We start from the raw sequence: 26,967 nt of genomic DNA, 5'->3' as shown, positions 1-26,967 counted from the left end.
CATCTAGTATGGAGTATACTTGCAATTTCAAGGAAGCGTATAACAAGAAGATGGAATACAAACACAATACCAACTTTGGAAGACTTCTACAGCCTACTGAAAACCACAGCACTACTGGAAATTAAAAACTAAAGGAAGTACAGTTGTGTACACTTACCATAAATGTAGATGTTCAAGTTTATTCACTGTTGCAGTCATTACATTTGGGTTATCTGCCTGCAGGTAACACCAGAATCTTGGATTCCTGCGTCAGATGCTCTCTCTTCTTCCATGACGTCAGGTCGTCAGGTCGTCAGGGGTATAAAACATGCAGCCGACGTCATTACATCAGTTTTTCTTGCCCCAGATGGCAGGTGGCCCGACAATGGGAAGCAATTATATGTTATGTTACACCTCCAACAAAAAGCAAATACACCAGAAAGCTGAAATACACTAAACAAGAAGAAAAGTATAGCCAATAGAAGTCAGGGGGCTGGAGGGAAGGTAACCAGGACTGCAGCAGTGAATACACTCGAACATCTACATTTATGGTAAGTGTACTATGCTCTTCGTGTTTCACTGTTGCAGTCATTACATTTGGGTTGATTCCCAAAGCTAAGGAAGGGAGGAGGAAGTTAGGGAGCATTAAGACCAGCTATTAAGCCCTGCAAGGCTACAGTGGCAAAACCAGCTCTGGATTTAGAAATAATAGGCATGTGGTAATGCTTGGTGAAGGTGTGTACAGAGCTCCAGGTAGCAGCTTCTAGGATGCCCCTGGTAGGGACCCCTCTGAGAAAGGATGTAGAGGTAGATGCAGCCCTGCTGGAATGTGATCTTATCCCCTGTTGGGTAGATTTTCCATGGTGCTTATAGGAGAAATTAATGCAATGGGTTATCCATTTAGAAAATGGTTTGCTTTGAAATGGCCTTACCCTCTGCCCCTGCAGCAAAGCCAACTAGCAGCTGTTCAGATTTTCTGAGAGGCTTAGTCCTGTCCTAATAAAATCTAAGCAGTATTCGTTCTCCTTTGTTTTGTGGATTCGGGAAAAAGGTAGACAAATGAATGGACTGATTTAGGGCCACAATACACACCACCTTGGGCATAAAGGAAGGATTGGTCCTGAGGGAAACCCTGTCTGCATGGAAGATAATGAAGGGCTCCACTGCCATGAGGGCCTGTAATTCAGACACGCTTCTTGCTTAAGTGATGGTTAGAAGGAAGGCTGTTTTCCAAGAAAGGAATTTCAACTCTGCAGTTGCAGCTGGCTCGGGGGGGGGGGGGGGGTGAGCTTTTCCAATACAAAGTTAAGGTCCCAGGTTGGAATAGAGGCTCGCATGGTGGGGTCTTAAATTTTTGGCCCCTCTGAGGAATTGCTTTAGCAGAGGGTGAAAGAAGAGGGGTGGTTCAGTATTATAGAGTGCTGAAATGGCAGAGGCATGAATTTTAATACATGAGAAGGATAGGCTCTTGTGGAGCATTTCTGTTAAATACTGAAGAATATGCTGTAAGTTGGGCACAGTTGTGTCCATCCCGAGTCTGGCTCCAAGAACAGTATCTTTTCCACTTTTCAGCATAAGATTTTCTAGTACTAGGCCTCCTTGCCTACAGAATGACATCTAGCACCTGCTTACTTAGGAGTGCTATTGGAGAACTCAAGGAATTAGCCAGGCTGCAAGGTACAGGGTTTGAAGCTGAAGGTGTAGAATCTGGCCCGCCTGCTGGGACAGCAGGGACGGTGTCTGAGGTAGGTGCCATGGTTCCAGCAGTGTCATACAGCGCAAGAAAGTGTACCAGTGCTGAGGTGGCCAGTCTGGTGCAATCAGTATTGTCCTTGGCTTGTCCTGTTTGATCTTTAGTAGAACCTTCGAGAGGAGAGGCAGAGGGGGAAAGGCATAAATCAAGAGGCTTTCCCAGGTAAAGGACAGGGCATCCACTTTCCAAGCTTGACCTTGGGAAGTCCTTCTGCAGAATTTGTCCAATTGGTAATTCTGAGGGGAGGCAAACAGGTCTATTTATGGAGTCCCACATTTGTTGCTCAATAGGCTGAATATTTTTGGTTCCAGTTTCATTCGTGTAGGTCCATGAGATTTCTGCTTAAATCATCTGCCAGTGAATTTAGTTTGCCTGGCAGGAATTGAGCTTGTAGGTGCACTTGGTAACTCAAGAGCCATGGCTAGTCTGCAAAGAGGGTACAAGTGGGTTCCCCCCTGCTTGTTTATGTAGCACATGACTGTGGTGTTGTCTGTCTTTACCAATAATTGTCCTGGAAGAATGTGGTCTTTGACGGCTGTCAGAGAATTCTGTACAGCTAACATTTCTTTTTGGTTGATATGCAGGTGTATCTGTCGCGGGTTCCATTTGCCCTGAATGCACTGCCCTGCCAAGTGAGCCCCCCATGCAACGTCTGATGCATCTGTTATTAGGGTATGGGCGGCAGGGGGGAGAGTGAAGAGGAGCCCCTGGTTGTGGTGGCAGGCCTCTGTCCACCAAAGGAACTCTTGTCTTTATACAAGGGATGATAGGAATCATTGATTCCAGGCCCAGAGAATGTTGGCACCATAGGCTTTTTAGATACCATTGTAGTTTCCTCATATGCAAATCAGAGGCCATGAACGCCAGGGCTTGCAAAATTTTCCTTGCAGATAGAATGGTCTTTGCGGCCAGTAGTTTGAAGTAGGCTGTCAAATAAACTTGTTACTCTGGAGTGAGGAAAGGCATCTGGGAAGTTGTGTCCAAGCTTGCTCCCAGGAATACAATCTGTTGGCAGGGTACTAGGTGAGATTTCTTTTCGTTTATGGTGTACCCCAGTTAGAAGTTTCTTTACAAATGCCAGATGTTTTAATAGCAAGTCCTGGCTTTCTGCCTGAATCAGACAATCATCCAAGTATGGGTATATTTGAAAATTGCTCTGCCTGCAAAATGCAATGGCTGGAGCTAGACACTTTGTGAAATCCCTGGGTGCAGCAGATAAGCCAAAGGTAAGTGCAGAGAACAGAAAGTGCATGGAGCTTGCCCTGAAGTGTAGGTATTTCCTGCAAGATTCCCTTACTGAAATGTGTAGGTAAGCTTCCTTTAAGTCTAAGGTTGCCAACCAGGCATCTTTGCCTAGCATAGCTTTCAGCTGTTGAAGTGTTAGCATTTTGAATTTTGGAATTAACAAAAGGGTGTTGAGAATAGCGAGGTCCAGGACTGGATGCCAGGAGCTGTCTTTTCTGGGTACCAGGAAAAGACTGGAGTAAAAACCTTGTCCCCTTTCTTCTGCTGGGACAGGTTGAATAGCCCTGATTACTTAGAAGAGAGAGAATGTGCTGTTGAGCCTCTGCCCACTGATTTGGGGGTAAGTCTGGCCAACCGTTTGGGGTTGGTAGGGTGTGGAAGTGGAATCTGTATCCCTGGGACACTATATTTAAACCCATTTGTCCTGAGTAATGAGTTCCCAGGTCTTGCATGCAGGGCGAGCTTTCCCCCTAAAGGAGAAGGCAGTTGGGCAGGGTTTGGAAGGGTTAAGGTTAAGTCATTGTGACATTTTTCCGTGGGGGGAGTCTTACTACTTCCTGCTTTGGAAGGGGAAGCCCCCACTGCTTAGGCCTGTGCACAGTCTGAGATTGCAACCTAGGTGGTCTGCTGTTCCTGGGTTTGGACTGAGAAGGCCTGGAAGAGGCTGGAAAGGACCACTTCTTAGAGGGCTAATGCCTACTAAATCTGGGAGGCTGTACTTGTAGGAAATCTTTAACAGTTTGCATAGATTTAGTTTTTTCCTCCATCTTTTTGAGGACGACTTCTACTTTGTTGCCAAACAGATGTTCGTGGTTTAAGGGAGCATCAAGTAATTTAGCTTTAACATGATCTGGCAAGTTTTGCTCCTTAAGCCAAGCATGCCCATTAAGTACAGACCCAGTGACAGCAGCCCTATAAGATGCTTCTAAAGAATCAAAACCACATTGCAAAGTATATTTACCAACTTGTTCAGCAGAATGCATTAAATCCTGTAATTCTGTGTGTTCAGCACAGTCAGGAATCAACATCATTTTCTATTTAAGTAGTCCCATAATATGCTGCTGGTACTTTAACATATGAAACTGGCAATTTAAAGCCCTAATGGCCAAAGTAGCAGAAGTGTATACCTTCTTACCCCATCTGTCCATGGTTCTAGAATCCCTATCAAAAGGGGTAAGATTTTTGGCAGCAGTAGCCTTAATGCCCTTGAGTCCTTGGGACATGGTCGATCCGCAGTAGGATTCTTGAAGAGGAACTTGTGAGAGTCAGGTACTTTGTAATACCAGTCAGGTTTTCTGGGAGCTGGAGGTAAAGTCTAGGGACAGGCTAGATTCCAAGAAAGCATCATCTACAATGTCCAGAACAGGAGGGTTAGCTAAAGGCCTGTGATGAGGAAGAAGTAAGAATTCCCTAAGCCTCTTTTTGGAGTCAGTGTAATCCTGGCTTTCCCATCGGAAATGCTCCCCAAGAGTGTGCAAGGTTTCACCAAAAGAAAAATCTTCTGGAGGGGAAGCAGAGGGAATGGAATCCTCTGCATCAGAATACTCATACGTAGATAAGGGCAAATCCTGGTAATCAGAAGAAACAGAAATATCAGAATCCTGATCAGAAGAATCTGAAGGAAAATCCATTCTAGGTCTCAGAGGGGGAATGCTGGCTTCCCCTAATTAAAGTAATAAGGTCTTCAGCCATTTTAAGCATTTGTTTTTTAGGCATATGGGCCTGGCCATGCGGTTTGGATGTCAGTTTTCTTGGCGTGGAACGAGTTTTAGGCCTGGATGAAGAAGATGGCGTTGGTTTAAAATGCAAGTCTGTAGGCCTGAATACACCCTCAGAAGCTGGTGCCTGCACAGCGGCTCCAGACCCATCCACGGTAGAGACATCCGCAGGTTCCACAGTCGAAGAAGCATCTTGCGGCATACCGGACTCCGAATGGGTCTCAGTAGAGGCCTGCGAATCTGAAGTAGTGGGTATCAGGGGTTGCGAAAGCGCCTGAGTACCGGTGACCTGGCGACTAGCTTAATGGAAGTGTCGTCGGCAGTTTTGGACCTATGCGGTCTGTCTCTGTCTTTATCCTTACGTTTTTTCAGAATATCTGTAGTCGGATGGCTTACCGAAGCCATTTCTGGATAGTTATACCGAGAACCGAAATAATTAGCTGCAAATATAGACCGACAATGAATACTTTCGGGATTGAACAAGGCACAAAACAGCGAGGGACGTTGTGATCTGGGCCTAAGCAAGGAATGCAGTACAAATTAAAATCTTTATGAGGTATTTACTTTCCACGGGTAAGACAATTGTTAACTTTTACTGGCATCGGTTAAGAGCAAGAAAAGGGATCCCCAACGGGGTACTTAGCTTTTTTGAAGACTTCAGTTCTGAAACTCGAATATGAAAATTTCAGTAGTCGGCCAACCGGCACTTGTGAACTGCTTCTGCTTTGGGCATTGTGCAGCAAGAAAGACTGATATAACGGCATCGGCTGCGTGTTTTATACCCCTGACGACCTGACGTCATGGAAGAAGAGACAGCATCCGACACAGGAATCCAAGACTCTGGTATTCAGGCCGGCTGAGGGCTACCTGCAGGCAGATAACCCAAATGTAATGACTGCAACAGTGAAACACGAAGAACATCTAAGAATTTATCCAAAGCCAATTATCAACAAACCTTGTGGAAAAGTCTTATTGTTGATTGACACTATACAATAATTGATCAGATACTCTGATAATGGATTAGACATACTTGTAAAGTAACTGTATAGGTTAAGATCTGTTACAGTGTCAAGCTAATGTAAATAGTGTGCATAGTTATTTAAGATGTTATGTATAAATACTATGGAATTCATTCAAATGTACTTGAAAAATAAAAAAAAAAACTGAGAAAAAAAAAAAAAAAAAAGACTAAGACATAATAACATGCTTCAGGTGTCATTCAGTGGGTTCAACAGCTTGTAAAAGAAGTTAACTGAGTCATTCAAAGAACAGCCCATCAGACTGAATTCCATGTTCCATACAGACCACTGGCAATGCTCACTGCTCAGTCAGATGGCATTTTTTATCATTTCAAATTACGTTAATGGTGAATTATCAACATACCAGAATCTGTGATGATGGGAAGTTGACTAAGTAATAGGAGGATCTGTGATCGGCAGCAGGAACCATCCCAGCGCTGCAGGAGTCTGTAAAGGAACTTCTCTGTGCTAGAGAGCCCTTCCTGTAATAAAAATAAAACGTAGTTTAATAATCAGGTATATGTATCACAAAATTTAAATGTAGGCAGTACAAAACACATATGTTTTATATACATATGTTTAACATTCATTCAAACCACAGAAGGCAGACTACTGATAAAAACAAACACAAATGACTTGTGGCCTCAGCAGCTGCTACTCTCTGCGCACTCATACAAACAGCACTTTTAGGCAATGTTCATGTTAACGCAAGAGCTGGAAGGAAGATATATTTTGGGAAATAATCCTTACTTATGGGCTCACTTTCAAAGTCCAGTGGACTCCATTTTTCTGCAGCCCTTCTGCACTAATAGCACAGATCCCTAGCAAAGGTTCTGTACTGACAAGGGCTGGTGCAAACTGTCAAGTTCTCAGTTTAGTTCTTTTGAACAAGAAAGTCTCGACACACAGGACTTATGGCTGCTTCTTACAGATATGCAATCACTCAACACATCACTTGATCTTAGATACGGCTTCTGCAGGGGGAGTAACAGCTACAATCTTCTCCATGAAATTCCTCTGTTGCTGAATTCTTTACACATCTTCTGTACTCTGGGTTTAAAAAACTCCTACTGTAACATGCCATGGTGTTACTTTCCTGAGTTATGACGTGTGATTCCAGGTTCCCATATTTTTTTCCCATCGAGCAAGGCCGAGCCTCAACTGAAATATAAAACTAAGTAAGTATAGGACTATACAGCAGCAAACTTACAGGACACAAGACAACTAAACTGGGTGGGGGCAGGCCTGTCTACTCACAGAGGGTGGCAGAAGTTTAATAAGCATCCACTGCTGAAGGTCATCTTAAAGATAAAGTAATATGATGAACACTCACATATCTAATGTATCCATTGTGTATAACAGAGGAAAATCCTGCAAAGAAAACAAGGTGAGTTATACACTGCTTGACTGGCATTTCACTGCCCATGCTGTTGTTGCAGATGAATGCTAACTTTGAAATGGTAAGTAATCCAAATATTCTTAGGCACTTAGTCCAGAGAGGAAGGATGGGTGGACTCGTTCTCCCCCTGGCCTGCACCATGGCTCCACTGACAGGTCCTTTAGGAGAACAGAAGTGTGTCAAGCAGTGAGGCCGAGTCTGAGGGATGTCAGCATGTCCCTCCAAGTTGACAATGTTAGCCCCAATCAGCATACATGCATGAACTGAGGGGGTGCAGGCTGTTCTCACAGTGATGCAAGTACTCAATGTCACCATTGAGGGCTAAGTTAGGATCATCATCTTCAACCCTCCTCCTTTTCCCATTTTCTACATGATGTCGGGGTGCCGTGTTAACTGTTTCCATCTCTCTTGATTCAATGCTACACTCCTGGCTCCTTCAGCACTCTACCCTGACTGTCACAAATCATCTCTCGCACCATCCATGCACCACTCTGCTGGACACCTTAATTTCCTCTTACTGTCTTCATATCTGTCCCAAATCATCTTCACCAGATTCTCTTCTGCTTTTCTGCACGTCTCCAGACCACTGTAACTTGTTCTCTTTGAACTTTTCTGCAATTGAAGCTATTTTGGCTTCTGCTCTTATAGTCTCATTTCTTCATCTGTCCAACAGTGTGCATCCTACCACCTGTCTCGGGCACTTCATCTCCATCACTTCTAGCCCAGTCTTCTGTACCATACAGCAGTACTGGTCACAACACTGCTTTGTACACCTTACTTTTCAGTTTCTTTTGCATTCTTTTGTCATACACTATATCTGACAATCAATGCCAGTTGGCTGAAGCCCCTAATTCTAGCTTTGACCTCTTCACTCAGACTTTCCTTCTTTTCAACCACCCCTCCCAGACACTTGAAGCTAGTAACATGTTCTACTATGTTCCCTTCTATCTCAGTTCTCAGCTTCTTCTGATTCCCCCCATCTGCTGCTATTACCATTGTTTTATCTGTAATTAGTTTCATCCCATGTGCCTTCAGTTTTGCAGTCCATTCCGCTATCCTTTGCTGAAGTTCTTGTTCAGAGTCTGCTTGTAATGCCACATCGTCTGCAAACAGCAGCACACATACATGAGTTAGGATGATAAAATGACCCCCAAAAAAACCCATCTAATTTCCAGAATGTCTGCAACAGCACAAAATTCCTCATGGCTGCTTGGAAGACAGCCCTTAGAGGCTTGACGACCATCAGTCATGGGGAAAGAAATTACACAGTTAATAAAACAGAGATGGTTTGATTAAGAACCTTTTGCCTTCTGATCTTTGAGCATGGTAGTGGGGTTGGTAGAGTGGTTACTGCAGTGAGGATAATGTTTTTTCCTCCAGTGAGCATCAACCCCCACAGAGTTGATTACAATACATATGCACAGGGCTCAACAGCTTTGTGCTTGAAAATACAATAGTACTGTATGGTATTTACGTTACTGAAGACTTCTGAGTATTCATCATTATGCAGGTGTATGCTCTTGCATCTCTCTCTCGCTCTTCTCAGAGACTGCATGGAACAGTATTTTACAGTGCTTGAGTTCAGCTGGGTATCAGCAGACCTTCCCACATGATGTTTCATCTGTCGCAATTAATTTATTAACTTTATACTTTATTTAAACTTGTTAACCAGTTTACAACACTGATCTGCATGGTACATTTTCAAACCAGCCTTGGAATCATATGAAATGAATAGAGATATATCAAGAAAATATGTATACAGAGAATATAAAATAGTGAAACAAAGATAACAAATGCAGGAACACTACTGAATTCACTGGTGGCAAAAATGGTACTTACCAGATAATGCATATAGAAGTGAATGAGGTGACAAACACACATACAAACTTATTAGTAGATGTATGAATGGAAACATTTTTCAAAGATCACGGAGACCACAGACCCCTCCATCTGCAAACTATACAACAAGTAGTTATGTACTCACCATAATGTTCCATCTGTGTTGCCCGCGTTCATTATTTCTCAACTGGTGGCTTCAGAACCTAAACTCGGATCCATCTCGGACACTTCCACCAGATCATGGATCCCAGCACGCTCGAGCTTCTCCCTTTACTCATAATGCCCCACCAATCTAACATACCCCAGATTGAGTTTGCTGCCCCTAGATATAAAAGGACAACCAATAATTGAAATACAAAAGGCAGAACAGAAAAGAGAAGCGGAAGCTCACAGGAACAGAAGTTCCTCTACAATTTTTAAATCTCTTCAGAAAGCAAAAAGTAGGGGGCAGGTGGGCGGGGAATTGAGGAAGAACAAAAATGGACAACACAGATGGAACGTTATGGTGAGTACATAACTTTTTAATGTGATGTTGTTATTTTCTTTCATTCCTCAACTGATGTGGCTGATTCTCCATCTACTGTAACCTTGCGAGATCCTTAAAGAAAATTATTCCGGAGCAGTGCAGAAACAACGGCTACTCTGTTCCTAGAAATCATATCCAATTTGAAATGAGCAATGAAGGTGTGCGAATTAGCTGAAGTTGCAGCTGCACAAATATCATCTAAAGATGCTCTGGACCAAAAAGCTGAAAAAAACCCCACAGATCTTGTGGAATGGGCCCTAGGAGGTTTTGGTAAAGATAAAATCAATTTACCAAAGACAAATGTTATACAATCAGTCAACCATTTCGCCAATATAACTCTAGAGACTGGGCTGCCTAACCTGGTTGGATAAAAAGTCTTTGGTTCTAGGACTATAGAAATAAAGTTGTTTATTCACATCCAGCAGATGTAGCATGTACTTTCCTTTGAAAAAATGTGTCAACTAGTAAAAATACAAAACCCACACAGTGAACTGCATCAACCTGCTTTATTACTGACCCACACAAAATAAAATGAAAAGTACTTAGCGCTTTCACCCACACATCAGGGCATCAGCAGAGTACAAGAAATTACCAACTGGCCATTCATATATATACATACATAGTTACCTAATCATTCAATAACCCAATTAACATCACAAAATTAATTCATTGATTAAACAATATCACTATAGAAAAAAATATATATATATATTTTTACTTGACATCAATAAAAAACATATTTAAAATACACATTTAAAATATATATATATATATATATATATATATATATATATATATATATATATATATATATATATATAGTAAAATAAATATGTAATAAATATCCACAATAAAAAATTAAATACTTATAATACATAATATATAATAATAATATATATAGCAAATTTATATTAAATTAATTAAATTAGATATTTAAAAATTACTTTAAATATATATATATATATATATATATATATATATATATATGTAAATAAAATTAATTTAATAAATTATAAACTATACATAGTAAAATACAATATTAAATGTCAATTGAAATATGGTCATATGAAATGTGACCTATATTTTAAAATGCTTGAAATAGATATGTTTTCGTTGATGCCAGGTAGCACACAGGCATTTAATCTTAATTGCCATAAACATTCCATAGCCTCAAGCATAATCTTGTCACCACCACCTTTGTGTATATTGTGTGGAATTCTACCTATAACAAAAAATATAAATCTTTTAAAACTTGTACATCTACTGCTATGCATATATAGTGAGCTAGTGGTCTTGTGTTTCCTAATGTCCCTAGCATGTTCGACTATGCTCCTTAACTTCCTAATAGTCTTTCCGACATAAAATGCTGGGCAAGTAGAGCAAGTGGCCAGGTACGTCACCATCTTAGTGTTACAGTTACAGTAACCAGGACACCAAATAGTCTTATTAAAACCCTGTATTGCTACATAAGGGCCATCATTAATGTACTTACAGGTGTGACAGGTAACACATTTACTCATTTTTGATGCTTTATATAAATTCCTGTTACTGTTCGACTCATAAATGTCCTTTAAATTTCTGCCACTACTAAAAGATATCTTTGGCTGACTTCCCAACAATTTAGATAGCTCAGCGTTATTAACAAAAACACTTGTCCAGATATCTTTTATAATATCAGCTAAAAAAAATAATGTATCATTGTAGGGCAAAATAAAGGAATCATATCTAACCAAACTAGCACTATTATTGGACAGGTTATCACATCCATATCTAATTATAGGTTTATAGCGTATATTCCCCTATTGATGTAAATATCATTTTTAATAGTGTCAATAAGATTCTTTGGGTATCCTTGATCCATAAACATTTTAGACAAATTCTCAATTTCATGTTTAAACATAATATCATCACTAATAATTCTTGATAATCTGACCATTTGTCCTTTTATCAAATTTCTTTTTTGATACATAGGATGACAACTATCAAAATGTAAAAAAGAATTAGAGTAGGTTTTCTTCCTAAAAATGTTTGAATGAAAACCATCACCATCCACGGACAAGGTTAGATCCAGAAATTCACATTGCTTCTCTTGAATGTTACTAGTGAATTTAAGAAAGTCAAATGTCGTCCCCAGATATTCAATAAACTCAATCAATACAGCTTTTTCACTTTTCCAAAATACAATAATATCATCAAGGTAACGCAGATAAAGAGAAACATTCTGCCGATATATAGATGTAAACACTGAATCCTTTTCCCATTTGGCTAACACCAAATTTGCATATATAGGGGCACATCTGGCACCCATTGCAACACCAGTACTTTGTCTATAAAATTCACCGTCAATGTAAATAAAATTATTATCTAACACAATTTCCATTAAATCGGTTAAAAGCCGGCATTTATTAGCATCCATATCACCATAATTTAGTAAACTTGCTTCAAACATTTCCAGACCCTGCTTATGAGGAATAACTGAAAATAAATTGACCACATCAATTGTAGCCATAATAAAATCAGAAGTATTCATAACATTATTTTGTCTGATTAGATCCAGGCAATGCCAAGAATCTTTTAGAATATGTGGTAGTTTAACAAGAGTGTTTTTGCAATTGACATCAATAAAGGATGCTAGGACCTCAGTTTTAGACCCTTTTGCAGACACAATCGGCCTAAAAGGTGGATTTTGTATATTTTTGTGTATCTTAGGGATACCAAAAATGGTTGGTGTGATGGGGAATTCCACATTTAGATAGCAATATTCATCTTTTGTTATAATACCTTCCATCAAATATTCATATATTAACCAATCTACTTTCATATAGGCCCTTGTCATCTCATATTTTGTCACTTTTTCATATGCAGTAGTGTCATTCAGCATAATTGTCATTTTATTATAGTAATCTGTGTTGGTCATAATAACCACTCCACCTCCCTTGTCTGGCTTCATAATTCTGTAATTATCAGAAGTAGCAATTTCTTTGAGACAAAATTTTTCAGCAGATGTAAGATTCCTAGTCATAACATTTTCTTTCTTTAAAGCCTTTCTAAATTGGATCTCAAAAAGTTTTTCAAAAATCAGAATCGTGGGATTACTTGGTGGAATAAATGTACTGCTACGTCTTAATGTCAAATGTGCTGTACCACTATGACCAACCAAGTCGTTGTTAGCAAAAAATACTTTTAAATTTAATAATCTAGTGTACATTTTTAAATTAATTAAAATTTTACCAATGTCAAGTTTAAAGGAAGGAACAAATCTAAAACCTCTTTTAAAAAGAACTAAAAAATAATTTCCAAACTGTATGTCTGTGTAGTTATAAACACTAAAAACACCTTCGGTAATAATAAAAACATCACTAATGTCAGAACAATTCTCAACGGTCAAATTAAGTTCTCTATCATCAGGTATATCAAAATTAAACATGTTAGTAACATTGTTGAACGAATGGTTAACAGAAACATTATTGTTAAAATCATAATTAAAATCATAGCCACAACCAAGAGAGTCATGTAAAGTGTTAACCTCTCTAGGATCTAATGCTCCTATTTGTACCATACATTGTTCTTGTGTGTTGTGTTCCTGTAATAACTGTTCTGTTGTACTGGGCCATACCTGTTGCGTAATCTCCCCGACCTTCTCAAAGTCAGTTCCTCTAAAAAAATCCAGTTGCCCTTCAACATAGTTAGAATCACAATAATCAGGATTGTTACCATTTCTATAAATATCTGGTTGTACATTATTATTACCCGTGACCACCTGACCTCTGTCATACACATCACTATCACCTCCATTACCATTGTGTTTCATACTTTTAAACTGTTTAAAATGAGAAAACACTTTTTTATTCTTGTAATCTAAAGAATCACGTTGTAATTTATCATTTTTAATATCTAAGCCTCTACTGGTAAACTTATCCAAATCCTTAAAAATCTGTTCCAAACGGAACTTGTGCTCAAAAAGCAAATCCTGTTTAATATTTTTATCCAGTAACACAAGTTGTTCTGATAAAACTGTTAACTAAGAATTATTATTACGAATAATGAGCTTAATCAAGTCCAACCCCGTTTTGTCAAATAGTTCTAGTAACTGCTCAGAAAACACAGTACCTTCTGTAAAGCCAAATGGCAATTTAAATATACGAAGTCCTTTGGGAACTTGTCCCAGTTCCAGCGACCTCTCCAGAAATACATTGTCCATCTGTAATGATTTGAAGCTTCTTAAAATCCTTTCAAAATCCTTGACTTGTTGGTTAATACTGCCCATGTCTCTAACATTAAAGTGCAGTCCATTCGACAAAATAGGTGCAGTCAAAAAAGCCTTTAAATCTGAATAGTTGCGTTCAGAGTTAATAGCAGGACCAACAGCAATCTCACCTCTCACACCACGACCGTCCCTAGCATTCTGAGCCGTTCTGGGAGATGCTACAATAACCCTTGCACTTCCTGTATTGGTGTCACCTCCTCTCAGGCTCCCCAAACCATTACTAGCTGGCGGCTTGTGTACGCTGGTGTTAGGGGTAGAATGTAGCATAAGTAAACGCTCCTGCGAGTCTGTAATCAAAGTATCTGCATCACCACAATTTTTCTCTCCCCTTTCTTTTAACACTTTCAAGAGGTGCTGTGTCAGTTCAAGGTGCTGTACTAATAACTGCTCCATGTCTGCGATGTTGTAATAGTAATCACGTAATAAAAAATAACTTCACAAAATAAAAAACGAACTAAATAGAACCAAAATAAATTGAATGGCCAAGAAGGAATATATAATAAAATATAGCTCAAAAACAAAGCTAGCAGAAGCAGTCACTGAGTGGATAAAAATGAAACAACTGAAAAAATGTGTCAACTAGTAAAAATACAAAACCCACACAGTGAACTGCATCAACCTGCTTTATTACTGAACCACACAAAATAAAATGAAAAGTACTTAGCGCTTTCACCCACACATCAGGGCATCATCAGAGTACAAGAAATTACCAACTGGCCCATTCATATATATATATATATATATATATATATACATACATAGTTACCCAATCATTCAATAACCCAATTAACATCATAAAATTAATTAATTGATTAAACAATATCACTATAGAAAAAAAAATATATAAATATTTTTACTTGACATCAATAAAAAAACATTTAAAATACACATTTAAAATATATATATATATATATATATATATATATATATATATATATATATAGTAAAATAAATATGTAATAAATATCCACAATAAAAAAATAAATACTTATAATATAATATATAAAACAAATTTATATTAAATTAATTAAATTAGATATTTAAAAATTACTTTAAATATATATATATAAATATGTAAATAAAATGAATTCAATAAATTATAAACTATACATAGTAAAATACAATATTAAATGTCAATTGAAATAAGGTCATATGAAATGTGACCTATATTTTAAAATGCTTGAAATAGATATGTTTTCGTTGATGCCAGGTAGCATACAGGCATTTAATCTTGATTGACATAAACATTCGATAGCCTCAAGCATAATCTTGTCATCACCACCTTTGTGTATATTGTGTGGAATTCTACCTATAACAAAAAATATAAATCTTTTAAAACACCTTGAACTGACACAGCGCCTCTTGAAAGTGTTAAAAGAAAGGGGAGAGAAAAATTGTGGTGATGAAGATACTTTGATTACAGACTCGCAGGAGCGTTTACTTACGCTACATTCTACCCCTAACACAAGCGTACACAAGCCGCCAAGCTAGTAATGGTTCGGGGAGCCTGCGAGGAGGTGACACCAATACAGGAAGTGCAAGGGTTATTGTAGCATCTCCCAGAACGGCTCAGAACGCTAGGGACGGTTGTGGTGAGAGAGGCGAGATTGCTGTTGGTCCTGCTATTAACTCTGAACGCAACTATTCAGATTTAAAGGCTTTTTTGACTGCACCTACTTTTTCGAATGGACTGCACTTTAATGTTAGAGACATGGGCAGTATTAACCAACAATTCAAGGATTTTGAAAGGATTTTAAGAAGCTTCAAATCATTACAGATGGACAATGTATTTCTGGAGAGGTCGCTGGAACTGGGACAAGTTCCCAAAGGACTTCGTATATTTAAATTGCCATTTGGCTTTACAGAAGGTACTGTGTTTTCTGAGCAGTTACTAGAACTATTTGACAAAACGGGGTTGGACTTGATTAAGCTCATTATTCGTAATAATAATTCTAAGTTAACAGTTTTATCAGAACAACTTGTGTTACTGGATAAAAATATTAAACAGGATTTGCTTTTTGAGCACAACAAGTTCCGTTTGGAACAGATTTTTAAGGATTTGGATAAGTTTACCAGTAGAGGCTTAGATATTAAAAATGATAAATTACAATGTGATTCTTTAGATTACAAGAATAAAAAAGTGTTTTCTCATTTTAAACAGTTTAAAAGTATGAAACACAATGGTAATGGAGGTGATAGTGATGTGTATGACAGAGGTCAGGTGGTCACGGGTAATAATAATGTACAACCAGATATTTATAGAAATGGTAACAATCCTGATTATTGTGATTCTAACTATGTTGAAGGGCAACTGGATTTTTTTAGAGGAACCGACTTTGAGAAGGTCGGAGAGATTACGCAACAGGTATGGCCCAGTACAACAGAACAGTTATTACAGGAACACAACACACAAGAACAATGTATGGTACAAATAGGAGCATTAGATCCTAGAGAGGTTAACACTTTACATGACTCTCTTGGTTGTGGCTATGATTTTAATTATGATTTTAACAATGATGTTTCTGTTAACCATTCGTTCAACAATGTTACTAACATGTTTAATTTTGATATACCTGATGATAGAGAACTTAATTTGACCGTTGAGAATTGTTCTGACATTAGTGATGTTTTTATTATTACCGAAGGTGTTTTTAGTGTTTATAACTACACAGACATACAGTTTGGAAATTATTTTTTAGTTCTTTTTAAAAGAGGTTTTAGATTTATAACAAAAGATGAATATTGCTATCTAAATGTGGAATTCCCCATCACACCAACCATTTTTGGTATCCCTAAGATACACAAAAATATACAAAATCCACCTTTTAGGCCGATTGTGTCTGCAAAAGGGTCTAAAACTGAGGTCCTAGCATCCTTTATTGATGTCAATTGCAAAAACACTCTTGTTAAACTACCACATATTCTAAAAGATTCTTGGCATTGCCTGGATCTAATCAGACAAAATAATGTTATGAATACTTCTGATTTTATTATGGCTACAATTGATGTGGTCAATTTATTTTCAGTTATTCCTCATAAGCAGGGTCTGGAAATGTTTGAAGCAAGTTTACTAAATTATGGTGATATGGATGCTAATAAATGCCGGCTTTTAACCGATTTAATGGAAATTGTGTTAGATAATAATTTTATTTTCATTGACGGTGAATTTTATAGACAAAGTACTGGTGTTGCAATGGGTGCCAGATGTGCCCCTATATATGCAAATTTGGTATTAGCCAAATGGGAAAAGGATTCAGTGTTTACATCTATATATCGGCAGAATGTTTCTCTTTATCTGCGTTACCTTGATGATATTATTGTATTTTGGAAAGGTGAAAAAGCTGTGTTGATTGAGTTTATTGAATATCTGGGGACATCTGACTTTCTTAAATTCACTAGTAACATTCAAGAGAAGCAATGTGAATTTCTGGATCTAACCTTGTCCGTGGATGGTGATGGTTTTCATTCAAACATTTTTAGGAAGAAAACCTACTCTAATTCTTTTTTACATTTTGATAGTTGTCATCCTATGTATCAAAAAAGAAATTTGATAAAAGGACAAATGGTCAGATTATCAAGAATTATTAGTGATGATAGTATGTTTAAACATGAAATTGAGAATTTGTCTAAAATGTTTATGGATCGAGGATACCAAAAGAATCTTATTGACACTATTAAAAATGCTATTTACATCAATAGGAATATACACTATAAACCTATAATTAGATATGGATGCGATAACCTGTCCAATAATAGTGCTAGTTTGGTTAGATACAATTCCTTTATTTTGCCCTACAATGATACATCATTTTTTTTAGCTGATATCATAAAAGATACCTGGACAAGTGTTTTTGTTAATAACGCTGAGCTATCTAAATTGTTGGGAAGTCAGCCAAAGATATCTTTTAGTAGTGGCAGAAATTTAAAGGACATTTATGAGTCGAACAGTAACAGGAATTTATATAAAGCATCAAAAATGAGTAAATGTGTTACCTGTCACACCTGTAAGTACATTAATGATGGCCCTTATGTAGCAATACAGGGTTTTAATAAGACTATTTGGTGTCCTGGTTACTGTAACTGTAACACTAAGATGGTGACGTACCTGGCCACTTGCTCTACTTGCCCAGCATTTTATGTCGGAAAGACTATTAGGAAGTTAAGGGAACGCATAGTCGAACATGCTAGGGACATTAGGAAACACAAGACCACTAGCTCACTATATATGCATAGCAGTAGATGTACAAGTTTTAAAAGATTTATATTTTTTGTTATAGGTAGAATTCCACACAATATACACAAAGGTGGTGGTGACAAGATTATGCTTGAGGCTATGGAATGTTTATGGCAATTAAGATTAAATGCCTGTATGCTACCTGGCATCAACGAAAACATATCTATTTCAAGCATTTTAAAATATAGGTCACATTTCATATGACCATATTTCAATTGACATTTAATATTGTATTTTACTATGTATAGTTTATAATTTATTGAATTCATTTTATTTACATATATATATATATATATATTTAAAGTAATTTTTAAATATCTAATTTAATTAATTTAATATAAATTTGCTATATATATTATTATTATATATAATATTATATTATGTATTATAAGTATTTAATTTTTTATTGTGGATATTTATTACATATTTATTTTACTATATATATATATATATATATATATATATATATATATATATATATATATATATATATATATATATATTTTTTTTTTTTTTTTAAATGTGTATTTTAAATATGTTTTTTATTGATGTCAAGTAAAAATATATATATATTTTTTTTCTATAGTGATATTGTTTAATCAATGAATTAATTTTGTGATGTTAATTGGGTTATTGAATGATTAGGTAACTATGTATGTATATATATGAATGGCCAGTTGGTAAATTCTTGTACTCTGCTGATGCCCTGATGTGTGGGTGAAAGCGCTAAGTACTTTTCATTTTATTTTGTGTGGTTCAGTAATAAAGCAGGTTGATGCAGTTCACTGTGTGGGTTTTATATGTACTTTCCTTTGTTTGAAAATTTTGGAAGGAAAACTGGGAGATTAATGAACTGTTTAATATTCCACTCAGAAGCTAACGAGTAAAAAAGATGGATTAGAGTAAGTGGAGAAGAGCGTCAGGAGTGACTTATCACTGATGGGTACCAATAAGAGTGAAAGGGAAAGTCTATAAGATGGTAGTGAGACCAGCTATGTTATATAGGTGGGAGACAGTGGCACTAATGAAAATACAGGAGTCAGAGCTGGAGGTGGCAGAGTTAAAGATGTTAAGATTTGCACTGGGTGTGACGATGATGGACAGGATTTGAAATATGTACATTACAGTCAGCTCAGGTTGGACGGTTTGGAGACAAAGCCAGAGAGGTGAGATCACATTGGTTTGGACATGTGCTGAGGAGGGATACTGGGTATATTGGGAGAAGGATGCTAAGGATGGAGCTGAAGGCCTCAGATAAGGCTTATGGATGTGGTTAGACAGGACATGCAGGTGGGTGGTGTGACAGAGCAAGATGCAGAGAACAGGAAAAAATGGAAAGAGAAGATCCTCTGTGGCGACCCTTAACAGGAGCGGCCGAAAGAAAAATGAGTAGTTCACAATGATATCCTGTGTTTTTGAATAATTAGATAAGGAGGCTTTGAAAACAGGGCCTGGAGTTCAGATACTCTTCTGCTGACAAAATATCCACTAGAAAAATGGTTTTCCAAGATAACACTTTTAGGTCAGCTTTGGCTGAAGTTTCAAATGGAGATTAAGTTAAAGCCTGAAGCATTATACTTAAATCCTAAGGAGGTAAGGCCTTGCATAACTTAGAAACGGTTAATGTAGAGTTATTTGTGCCCATGTGAAAATTAGAAATGACAGCCAATTGAACTCTAATAGCTGAAAAACTAGCTCCTTCATTGAAGCTAAAAATTCAAGGGTCACTGATCCAGATCTTTGCTAAGAGCCTAGAAGACAAATCTTATCAATTTTCTCTTAAATCTTTCTATAAGAAGCCTTATGGGAAAATAGCAAAATATTACGGACCAGGGAGGAGAGCCTGGCCTGTCTAGCAATCAGTGGAACTGGAGAAACCATACCATCAGTTTGAGGCCAGTCATGTCCAGATGAATCATGCCTGTTGGGTGAGATAGTAGGTCTGGAGCTGGATCCAGAATCCAGGGTGGATGTTGAAGATGAAGCCAGAGGAATGGAAACCAAATCTGACGAGACCAAAAGGGTGCAATGAGGATAACTGTGCTCTTAACTGAACTACCTTCTGAAGAAATCTGGAAATTAGTGGCAAGGGTGGAAGCATACAGGAGACCGGGGGGCCAATCATGAACTAAAGCATTGCTCTGTGACTTCCCTGAAGGGGGGATCAGGGCAAAGGACCTGCTGCACTTGTTGATGGGAGAGGCAAACAGATTACACTGTGGCTGGCCCCATTGATGGAAAATTCTATCACACTGATGTTGAGACCACTCATGAGGGAGCAGAACTGACCAGCTTAGTTCATCTACAATGGCATTGGATTTCCCTGGGATGTGTGTTGCTATTAGAAAGCGATTGGAAGAGGTCGCCCACTGCCATACTCTCGTAGCTTCTCTCAAAGAGGGTAAGATCTGGTTCCTCCTTGTTTGTTTATGTACCAGACTACTGACATATTGTTCAACTGTACTGCAACTGCCCCGGAAGGGTGAATATCTTGAAAGGCTTACAAACACTCATCTCCAGGACACTTATATGCATCTTGGCCTCTTTGGGTGGCTATGTACCTTGGACTGGCCCTCACAAGTGGTGCCTCCCCACCCGAACTGGGAGGCATCCGAGGTCACCAAGGGTTTAGAAGGGGAAGAAAAAAGGGATGGCCTTGTGGAGCTGGTTTGAATGAATCCACCATAGAAGATATCTTTTGCATCCTGGAGTGATCTAGACTGGCATGGATAATGGCTGTTGTAGAATGGACCACTGAGCTAACACAGGCCATTGAAGGATTCTCATGTGAAACTTGGCCAACAGAACAAGGGTGATAGCTACTGCCATGGAACCCAATGCCTGTAGTATCAGTTGGGCGGGAAGAGAGGAATTCTAGACTGCTTTATTGACTTAGGACTGCAGTGTGTTTATTCAAGTGGAGTGAAGAGAGACTATCTGTCTGTGTCTAAACAAGCCCCTATGAACTCGAGAATCCGTGATGGGGTGAGTTGAGATTTGCTGTAATTGACTATTATTCCCAGATGAGAACAAAGTTTGAACAAGTAGTTCCTTGCCTGTATTAGTTGATGTCTGGTCGGGGCAGTAAGGAGACAGTCATCTAGATATAGAAAGATATGGAAACACCCGGAATCTCAGCAGTCTCAAGGGAGTTGCTACTACTGCGGTGGATTTGGTGAACACCCTGGGGGTTGTGGTGAGACGAAAGGGCAGTGCTCTGAACAGGTGATGACTGGCTTCCAGCCAGAAGCACAGGTATCTTCTGGCGTGCATATTCATTTTGATGTGATGGTACACATTTTGAAGAGCTATCAAGCACATCTAATTGTCATTTTGTTGCAGAGGCAAAATGGACAGAACCATGACCATCCGAAACTTTGAATACTGAACAAACTTATTTAATTTGCTGAGATCAAGGATTGGTCTCAGGTCCCCTGTCTTTTTTGTCACCAAGAAGAATCTTGAGTAAGTTCCGGACCCTCCCTGGTCCGAGGGGACCTCATGGATGACTAACATCTTTTTTTATTTCTAGAGAAGCTGCTTCCTTCCCTCTGACTTGGTGGAACACCAGGGATTTTCTCAACTGTGGGAGGGGCTAGAAAAATGGTTTTGTATAACCTCTGGATATAACCGTTTGCACCCACAAATCTTTTGTGATAGATAGCCAGGCTCTCTGGTGCAGGGATAAATGACCCACAACTGCCCCCAGAGAGGGAAAGTCGGGTGTCCCTGAAGGAACAATTATGGGGCCTATCTGAGAAAATCTCTAGAGCCCTGGTTCTGAAGACCACCTCTGGCTCGAGGATGGCATCTTCCAGCTGAGTTCCCCCCATACCCCTGGGGGGAATCCATCTCCACATGAATCCTGGAAAGGACCCTGAGACTTCTTAAACCACACCTGTATGGCATCTCACAGAGAAGGGCCTTCGAAAGGTAGAAAAACATACACCCATGGCAGAAAGGGCCTTCCCTTCTAGTCACACCTGAAGATTGCGTCCTTAACCTTGGGGCAAAACAGTGAAGATCTGTCAAACGGTGCACTGATGAACAAGAACTTAAACAGTTCTGCAAAATCACATAAGCACATCCAGGCACATCTCCTGCTGTCTATGCCTGAACCTGCCACCCGTGAGTTACCTTACACACCATGGGAGATCAACTCATGGAAGCATTTGAAATAGATTGGAAGGTGGCCAGCTGCAAAGAGATTTTGTTCCCATCCTCAGACATGGACCCTGAAAAAGATTTGGCAAGCTTTTTGATCAAATCTCTTTGTAGCCACACAAAATGTGTCAAGTAATTCAGTGACCTCTGGGAAAAGGTTGCTGAAGCATAAACACTCTTCCCAAATCTGTCCAATGCCCTAGACTCTCTATTAGGGGGATGAACAGAAGAACTCTGTTCTAATTCCTTCCTTATAACTGCAGCCACAACAATGGCATCAACAGGTACTCCCTTTCTCCAGTGTGCATGGTTTTTAGGGGTGGCAAGAATTTTATCCAGTCTTTTAGGTATTAGTGTCTGGCTCCTTCCATGCCTGCACAGACAGACTAAGTCAATGAGTTCATCAATCGGGGGGGGGGGGGGTACCCAAGAAGTAAATGGACCAGATCCGAAAACCAGGAACACAGATTCTTCCTGGAAGGGGGTATCAGAAGACCAACCACCTTTCTGTTTCATGAGCTCCAGGATGTCTCCAAAGGAGATGTCATCAGGTTTTGATCTTGGAGGCCCCTCCCTTTCATCAAAATCAGTGTCCTCTGTGAGAGATTTCTGGGGGAAATCTAAGTGGCTCCTTCCTGCACGTCCTCTGTTGAGGGACTTCCTCAATGGGATGTTCTGGGGAAGTGTCAGAAGAGTCTCTGATGGACTGGCTGGAGGCTTGCTCGGGTTGGCTGTTCTAGTAGAAGAGATGATTGAGGCTCAGAACAGAGAAAAGTATGAAACAGGGTTGTCTAATCCAAAGGGGGCAGGGATGTCTGTTTTCTAGTCAGAGAGAAAACCCACAACTTTGAAGGCAGAACGCCTACGAGAAACAGAAACTGATGGCTCTGTAGCTGGCTCCTGCAACCCTATCTGCACTCCCCCTGAGAAGGGAGTCAGACCTGAGCTATCCAGTGCTCAGGTTCCAAGGGGCAAAGATGGCTACAAAAGCTTTAGAGTCAATTCCAAGCCCTCGGATCCAGCACCAATGTTTTGGGTTTGCAAGACCTTTGGCTCCGAAACACTCTATGCCAGTCAGCTCAGGGGAACTACGAGTCAAACAGCAAACATTCTTCCGATCCAAAATAGACACTCCCAAGCATCCTGATCTGATGGCTCTGAAACAGAAAGAGAGATCAGAAAAGGAGATACCGTTGGAGAAATGTACATACTTCAGCTCTCAGGCGCAGAAGGGGCTGGAGCTGGGGGGAACAACATCTGTATCTGTGCTCTGAGGAACTTCCTCAGAATACTGTCCATGTCTGTTTCTGTAGGACTGAAGAGAGAATGTAGTGAAAGGATGCCTTCGAGACAAACCTTCTAGGAATGGAGAAGGGAGCCTGGATAAAATCAGATCTGATGGAAGGGGTGGGGTACACATCTAAGGAAACCTTGACTTTTGAGTTGTCAGCTCAGAGATTGAGGGATGCGATTTTTGTAAATCTTAGTAGGGGCTCTGCTAAGGGAGCGGAAACCAAAGTCGAGGCTCAATCTAGTCACCTTTTCTGGGACTCCTTATCCTTAATAACAGTGTCAGTTTTTGATTTCTCTGATTTTTTTAGACAGTCTTGAGCCCTAGCCACTAAAGAAGAAGATAGGATGTCTCAGTGGTTGCATTGTTGCCTCAAAGCAAGAGGTTCTCCGGTTTGATTCTCGGCTGGAGTGACTTCTGTGTGGAGTCTGCATGTCTTCCCTGCATCCACGTGGGTTTCCTCCAGGTGCTCCGTTTTCCTCGTACGTTACAAAGACATGCGTCTGGAGCATTTCTCCCTGGGCTTCTGCTACAAATTGGTGTCGTTCCAAGTCAGACTTTTCTGGTAAACAAATGTTAAATAAATAAAATGTAGAGGGCAAAAGACCCCAAAGAACTAATTTGTTCTTGAAGTCAGTCAAGGCCCTAGAATTAAATATGGAGCAAATAGCACAGTCAACATCAAGGTATGCGAGACTCGAACAATGCGCACATTCCCTGTGGGCTTCAGAATTTGGAATCTTATGCCCACAGCAAACACACTTTTTAAATCTAGAGGGTTTTTCCAACATATCAAAAACTGCTACAAACACAGCTAGCAAATGCTACAAGAAAAACAAACTATCTATTCAAACAGAAAAGGAAGAAAAGAAAAGAGAAATACTACTAACAATGGTAGACAAAGTACTCAGACTACAAATGGATTCCAGCAATGATAATGAGAGAATTAGCAAAATGGTAAAGGATACTAAAAAGGGGAAAAATTAGTGCAGATAGCAAAATACGAGAGGGAGGAAGAAGGAATATAATAAATGCAATTAACACTCAAAACCAGAGGAAGGAAAGGATTAAAAAACACTCCCAAAAAATGCTCAAGACCGAGATATCCGTGTCTGATATCTAATGACAAACAAGATCAGCGGTGTGTTAGGTGGGCAGGGCATTATGGGTAATGGGAGGAACTGGAGAGTTCTAGGATCTGATCTGGTAGAAGCAGTCTCGGAGCTGAACCCATCAGTTGACTGACAAATGAAAATGACATCATCAGATTGTGCAATTAGCTGGAAAAGTAAAGAGAAAGGTGGGAGTACTTTAGGAGGGGAGAGTGTAGAGGAAGTTTCTACAGGACACCAATTATGGGGATGAAAGCTATACTGCGGTAGTAATGGTAGTAATTAGAGACAGCATAAGGTAAATAAACATTGGGATGACAGGGTGATTTAACTTATGAAATTATAAGTTAGCATTCACGTTGGGTGGCATTTGTTAGGTGCTTCTTTTCTTAGTGATCAAAAGATGCGAATGGACAGAGTGCCTTCTAGGTTAGGGTGTAGGGAATCCCAGACGTTTTCTTCAAAATTCAGTAATGCTTACATTTAAAATGGCTACTTAAAGTGATAACATCAACAGATTTTAGTGTTAAGAAGCATTACAAGAACTACTCTACACTTAAATAATACCTCAATGCTCAAGAGCGAGACATGAATTAAACAAGCCAAAAAAAAACAGAATAAAGCTTAACTCAAGGGAAAAGATTAATACAGAAGTGTTTAGCACAGGAGTACAGTAGAGACCAAGTTACAATGGCACATGTCTACAATGGAGACATTTTTGAAACAACTCAAGAAGAATGTAGCTCAAAAAGTATCAGACATGAAAACAGCGGAGTGCTTTAGTGGATAATATTGTTGACAACGGAAGCAGATATCTCTTCCTATTTAACTGACATATGAATATGATGGCCAACACACACTTGCATGAATAATACCAAAAGACAATGCAGCTATTGCATAGATATTTTTATAACCCAAGTAGACTCCAGAGAATTTTTCCTGAGGTAGTACGCAAATGGAGGTGTGACAGGAAATAAAGAGGTAATTGGGAAGATATTTTCTGGAAGTGCAATGAGTTGGCGGATTTTAATAATTGCCTGCAGGATGCACTGTCAGTGTCATGTATACTGGGTGGACAGATTGGAGTGATGAAGCAGATGATTTTTCTGAGCTATGAAACAGAACTGGAATTGCCTAGACATGGTCAGGCCTTGCTGTGTCTAATTACAGTGGCTGCCAAAGAAGCAATTATCAAAATCTAAACCAGCTATATTAGAAGCACTGAATATAGTAACAGAGATAAAACAACTGAAATTGAGATCGCAAGAAAAGGGTAGGAGCAAACTACATAGGAAAAATGGGAAATATGGGAACAATACATATAGGGGAGGAATGATGTTTAAAAGAAGGCAGGATTTAAATGAGCTATGTAATGTCTGAAAATGACTGGGTAGATTATAAGTGATGTAAAATTTTTCCAACTGGGAGTGTGTCAGGATTGTGTCAGTGTAGTTTGTTTTCATTTGTATGACTGCCTTTGTCCTAAGTGATGGTTTAATAAGGATGTTTCTTGTTTAAAAAAAGGCAGGAATTGAATAATTTATGTAATGTTGCTTAGGTTGTATGTTATATAGCAATATGTGTGAAGTATAATGTCTGCAATGTGAATGTGAGCTTGTTAATACAGTTTGATCACTTTTACATAAATATACATTTGCTTATATCACAAGTGATAATTCATTGAAGGTGTTTAAAAATGCAGCTGGTGATATATATGTGGAAAGTGTACTTTTGGTAAATGACAAGCCTTCCATATCAGAGGTGAAGGAAACCAACACCGGGTCTGCTTTTGAGCTGATAACACACCAATTACAATCTAAGCTGAGAGTGCATAAACGGTATGAAAACGAAAGTTATGTACTTGCCTTAAAACAGAGCTGTGTAGGGAAACTTACTACAACAGCAGATGTTGAAATGATCACTGCTGCAGTAGTCTTAGCTGCTTCTTCTTCTTTCGGCTTTTCCCGGTCAGGGGTCGCCACAGCGGATCACCTGTCCGCTCATGATGGGCAGTGGAGTTTTACGGTGTTGAGTTGCCAGCCCGGCACCCAACCTTCCACAGAAGGCACACACGTGCACGTACTCATGCCTAGGGCCAATTTAAAGTGTCCAATCCACCTACAGCATGTCTTTGGGATGTGGGAGGAAATCCACGTGACCACAGGGAGGATATGCAGACTCTGCACAGAAGGCTCCCGAGCTGAGGATGGAACCAGAGAACCTCTTGCTGTGAGGCGGCAATGCTAACCGCTGCACCACCGTGGCCACCTGCTGCAGTAGCCTTAGCTATACTGCTTATATCCTGTCAAGAATATAACAGCAGGTCAGCTTCCAAAGATTCAGGGCCCCTCCCACACACCCAAAATGTCAGGCAGCTTGAGTGGAGCTGACTAAAAGACAAACTTAGGCACAAAGCCATTC

At 39.2% G+C, this 26,967-nt stretch overlaps 1 protein-coding gene across 1 annotated transcript in view; it reads right to left on the bottom strand.

Annotated features, from left to right (window-relative positions):
* The window catches only part of CENPI (centromere protein I), a 2,543,587-nt gene that overhangs the window by 937,075 nt on the left and 1,579,545 nt on the right, over nucleotides 1–26,967 (bottom strand). Inside the window, exon 12 of the mRNA XM_044057225.1 lies at nucleotides 6,079–6,196. Coding sequence (XP_043913160.1) covers nucleotides 6,079–6,196 — 118 coding nt within the window. The remainder of the gene's footprint in view (nucleotides 1–6,078; nucleotides 6,197–26,967) is intronic.

This window comes from Protopterus annectens, chromosome 15.part0 (genome assembly GCF_019279795.1).
Source record: "Protopterus annectens isolate FY-2018-M chromosome 15.part0, PAN1.0, whole genome shotgun sequence".
NCBI lineage: Eukaryota > Metazoa > Chordata > Ceratodontiformes > Protopteridae > Protopterus > Protopterus annectens.
The sequence above is the reverse complement of the archived record's forward strand: the minus strand, read 5'-3'. Positions and strand labels throughout refer to the sequence as shown.